Source organism: Eucalyptus grandis, chromosome 1 (assembly GCF_016545825.1).
Source record: "Eucalyptus grandis isolate ANBG69807.140 chromosome 1, ASM1654582v1, whole genome shotgun sequence".
Classification (NCBI taxonomy): Eukaryota; Viridiplantae; Streptophyta; class Magnoliopsida; order Myrtales; family Myrtaceae; genus Eucalyptus; species Eucalyptus grandis.
The window spans coordinates 19,739,675-19,743,792 of record NC_052612.1 but is presented as its reverse complement, the minus strand read 5'-3'; the positions used below and the strand labels follow the sequence as shown (position 1 = coordinate 19,743,792).

At 42.0% G+C, this 4,118-nt stretch overlaps 1 protein-coding gene across 1 annotated transcript; it reads left to right on the top strand.

The window, feature by feature from the left end:
• The first annotated feature begins 527 nt into the window (after nt 1–527).
• On the top strand, nt 528–3,549 carry LOC104447933 (probable trehalose-phosphate phosphatase C). Its single transcript, XM_010061685.3, has 11 exons — nt 528–1,038; nt 1,148–1,288; nt 1,425–1,496; nt 1,632–1,730; nt 1,842–1,904; nt 2,006–2,107; nt 2,229–2,306; nt 2,583–2,652; nt 2,829–2,902; nt 3,018–3,110; nt 3,272–3,549. Exons 1-11 carry the CDS (start codon nt 739–741, stop codon nt 3,332–3,334), a joined length of 1,155 nt encoding a protein of 384 aa, XP_010059987.2. The 5' UTR covers nt 528–738; the 3' UTR covers nt 3,335–3,549.
• Nucleotides 3,550–4,118: the final 569 nt, after the last annotated feature.

The following is a 4,118-nucleotide window of genomic DNA, read 5'->3' as shown; positions in this document are numbered from 1 at the left end:
ACAAACTCCATGAGTTGGTTTACTCCAATAAAAATGTAAGCAGATATGCAATTTCTTGACAAAAATGCAAGCACTTATTTATCAGGTCGATGCAATACAAGTCCAATGGCTTCTTTGTTTAAGAATATCACCAAAAGTGAGCCCAATCCAAGCATATTATATATATCCAGTTAAACTCGCTTCCATTAAAGACGGTTAAGATATATTAATAGTTCCACTTTCCATATCACTTAATAATTAGATTGAGATGCTAAAGTCCTTTTTTTTCATAAGTAAGAGGGCGAGGATGAATGAATACAGTAATTACTCCCTCACGAGATGTTATCATAAGTCTTTTATACTAGTTATAGAATATTCAATTTGTATCATAACTATTCAATATGCCTTTGGATGTATTAAGCCATCACCTTTCACATACGGTAACAAATGTCCAAAGCACGCCCCGGCTAAAAAAAGCGAGCATCCGCGTAGTGCGAGCATGCTTATAAATTGACCAGACCTGCGAGAGGACTGAGAGTGAAGTGCGCGAGTATTTTCCCCCAACTTTACGACCCCATTATTGACACCCCCACCAAGCCCTTCTCTTCCCTTCCCTTCATCTCCATCGCCTGTGTCTCTCCTCTGTTTCGTTCCTTCCCCTCTCGCATTGTTCTCTTCTCTGAATCCCCTGTTCCTCCTCTGCTCCATACTCGGCAAAGCAGAGCCTCCATTGCTTCATCATACCCACAAACCAGAAACATGACCGTCGGGTGCAAGGACCCAAAGACAGGAAAGATGATGAAACAGAGCGTCCGGGTATCAAACCCGACGCTCAACTTCATCAACGTGCCGACTGTCCGGGACCCAAAGCTGATCCCCCGGGGGTTGCCCAGGAATAAGCACCTCAAGATCGAGAGCAACGGCGGCGGTCACTTGGTGAGAGAGGCCAGAGTGAGCACGTTGCTGGACTCCATGAGAGCTTCCTCTCCTGCACGAGCAAGGCCTGCAAGCGCAGCGACAAGAGCAGCTTCTCTTGATGACGAGCAAAAGTCGTGGATCGTAAGTCCCTAGATAGAGCAATACGATTCGCATTTTTTTTTCCGCCTCCGGGCAAATCGCCTCGGAGATGTAGAGTAACGTCTCTGACTCTCTGGTGTCTTGATTACAGCAGCGTCATCCGTCGGCATTGAGCATGTTCGAACAGATAACGAGAGCTTCGGTGGGGAAGAAGATAGTGATGTTCCTCGACTACGACGGCACTCTCTCCCCCATCGTTGAGGACCCCGATCGCGCTTTCATGTCTGATGAGGTCCCCTTCTTATTCTACTTGAATTACCCTGTTTCCCCGTTTTGATGCTCTGTCAGTCAACAAATTTACCAAAACTGGGTGCTTAAAGATCGTCTCTCTTTTTTTCTTTCCATTTTTGGTTGATTTCGGGAAACAGATGAGAGAAGCCGTGAGGGACACCGCGAGCTTCTTCCCCACGGCGATAGTGAGCGGGAGATGCAGAGACAAGGTACATTTTTTCTGGGATTTTCTACAGTTCCCTTTAAGAAATTATCCCACTGATTTTCCGAATTTTTCAAAACAAAAAACATTAAAAAAGAAGAGGAGAATCGTATTTTTCATTTGCATAAATCGTGGAATGCAGGTCTACAGTTTCGTGAAGTTGACGGAGCTATATTACGCCGGCAGCCACGGCATGGACATCAAAGGACCCCCTCCTGGAAGTCGCTGCAATGGCAACAGAGTAAGTTCAAATCTCTTCTCGCTACATGGAATCGCAATTACCCAACGACAAACCAGTCCTGGCTCTTTATATCTTTTCTGACCTCCTTTTTTTCCTTTCGCTGTTCATCAGATGAACAACGGCGAATCGGTCCTCTGCCAACCCGCGAGCGAATTTCTGCCCATGATCGACGAGGCGAGTCTCTCTTTTTCTAATGAAACATGCCGACCGAACACGAGACAACTCGTTTCTAATCAATCTCACGTTATTCCCTGTTTTTTTTTTTAACCTAGCAGGTGTACAAGACCTTGGTAGAGAGCACCAAATCGATCCCGGGAGCTAAAGTGGAAACCAACAAATTTTGTTTGTCCGTACACTTCCGATGCGTTGACGAGAAGGTTAGGCACGGGAAAAGTCAAACTTCGTACCGAGTTCCGGTCGAATCATGTATTTTGTCGCAAGAAAATTTCGATTAGACTTGATTTCCATTTTTCTCATTTTTTACTTCAAATCTGGCAGAGCTGGGATGATCTAGCTAAGCAGGTTAAACTTGTGCTCAGCGAGTACCCGAAGCTCAAGCTGACATATGGCAGAAAGGTACTTGCTCGTTATCGCATTTTGCGGTATTTTTTAACAAAATATAGTATCAGTCAAAAAAAAAAAAAAAAAAAAAGAGGATAATTTCACGTGCATCATCTTTTCTCTTTTGACTGGCTAAATTTTTTTTCTAAGTTCAAACTCCGGAGCCTGTGGTAACATGCAATTTTTTTTTTTTTAACACAAATGTGTGGTATATCTTTTTTGGCGAAGGACAATATTGAATATCGCTTTTACGAAACTCCTCACGAAAAATGATGTTTTTGTTTGGAGCAGGTATTGGAGATCCGTCCAACCATCGAATGGGACAAGGGAAAGGCCCTCGAGTTCTTGCTAGAGGCACTAGGTGAGTTTCAATTTCACACCCAATCAAACTTTCTTGGATAAAAAGGTGCCTATTCTAGTATTCGAAATCGAATTCTACTTTTGCATGAAATGAAGCACGTGAAGCGCTCTTCTACTTTAGTACAAGAGGGTGTTACACATGTTCATTGATCATTTTCCCTCGTCTCATCATTTTAGGGTATGCCAATTCTAATGATGATGTCCTACCGATCTATATTGGAGACGATCGGACGGACGAAGATGCATTCAAGGTACTTTAAGTTATCTTCATTATTTTATTGCATGTTTTTCTTGACATTTTGTATCGAACAGCTAAAATCATGTAACAAAATTTAAACATTATTTATTAAATTAATGTTTGTATAGGTTTTGAGAGAGAGAGGACAAGGATTAGGAATTCTCGTCTCTAAAGTCCCGAAGGAAACAAACGCATCTTACTCTTTGCAAGAACCTTCCGAGGTAATCACTTCTCTCGATTCCTTGTTGCTCTGAGTCATACTCCATTCTCTCTTTTCCTTCTTTGAAATCGCCCTTTTTTTCTTTTTTTTCAATATCCTTGTGCCGCCTGTTCATGTTGTATCTGTTTTCTGACCTATGAATATGTGTATTTGTTTTCGTAGGTCATGAGCTTTTTACGCCGTCTAGCAGAGTGGAAGCGAAAGTCACTTCGAGCAAGCCTGTAGAGTCCCGTTGAAGTTTAGCGATATTATTGATTTTTCCCCCCCGGAAGTTATGTAATTTTCACAGTTTAGATCATGGATGATACCTCAATTAATGAGAACCACGAGCTAATTGTGAATATGTTTGAGATATACTCTTATGATATCATGTAATTCTTTTGCGGTGTAGATCATGAATGATACCCCAGTTAATGAGAATCACGAGCTAATTGTGGATATGTTTGAGATATCCTATCTTTCAACTTTTCGAGGTCCTTTCAAGTGTATGTAAGGACGGTCGTAGCTTGGCATCATAGCATGCCAACTTGTAAAACCAGTGGAAATCGCACTTCAGACAGTAATAGCGTTACTATGCTTCAACTGGATTTTATTTTTTTTGGCGCTAGCTAATTTGGAATTTTCATAACATCATAAGTACCCATATGCTACTTAGATTTATAATTATGACTACGATCTGTATGCCACAATCAAGAGGTACATGTGACCATATTGCTTGGTGTTAACCACACCAGAAAAACTTCCTCACACGAACCCTCCCTCCCAATGAGAGGCCAACCTGGATACTCGCTTAGCCTATATGCCACCTTCAACATCGACACTTTTTTCATGGCCGTCGAATGGTCATGACCACAAATCTACTAAATTTGAGCTTTTGCCCCGATGAGCATGTGAGACTTTGGCTCGAGCCCCAAAGTGAAAAAGGGGAGGTAAATAAAAGTCTAGAAAAATTTGAACTTGGGACCCCACAATATCATGTGAAATTTTGGTGAGACCATTGCCCATTATT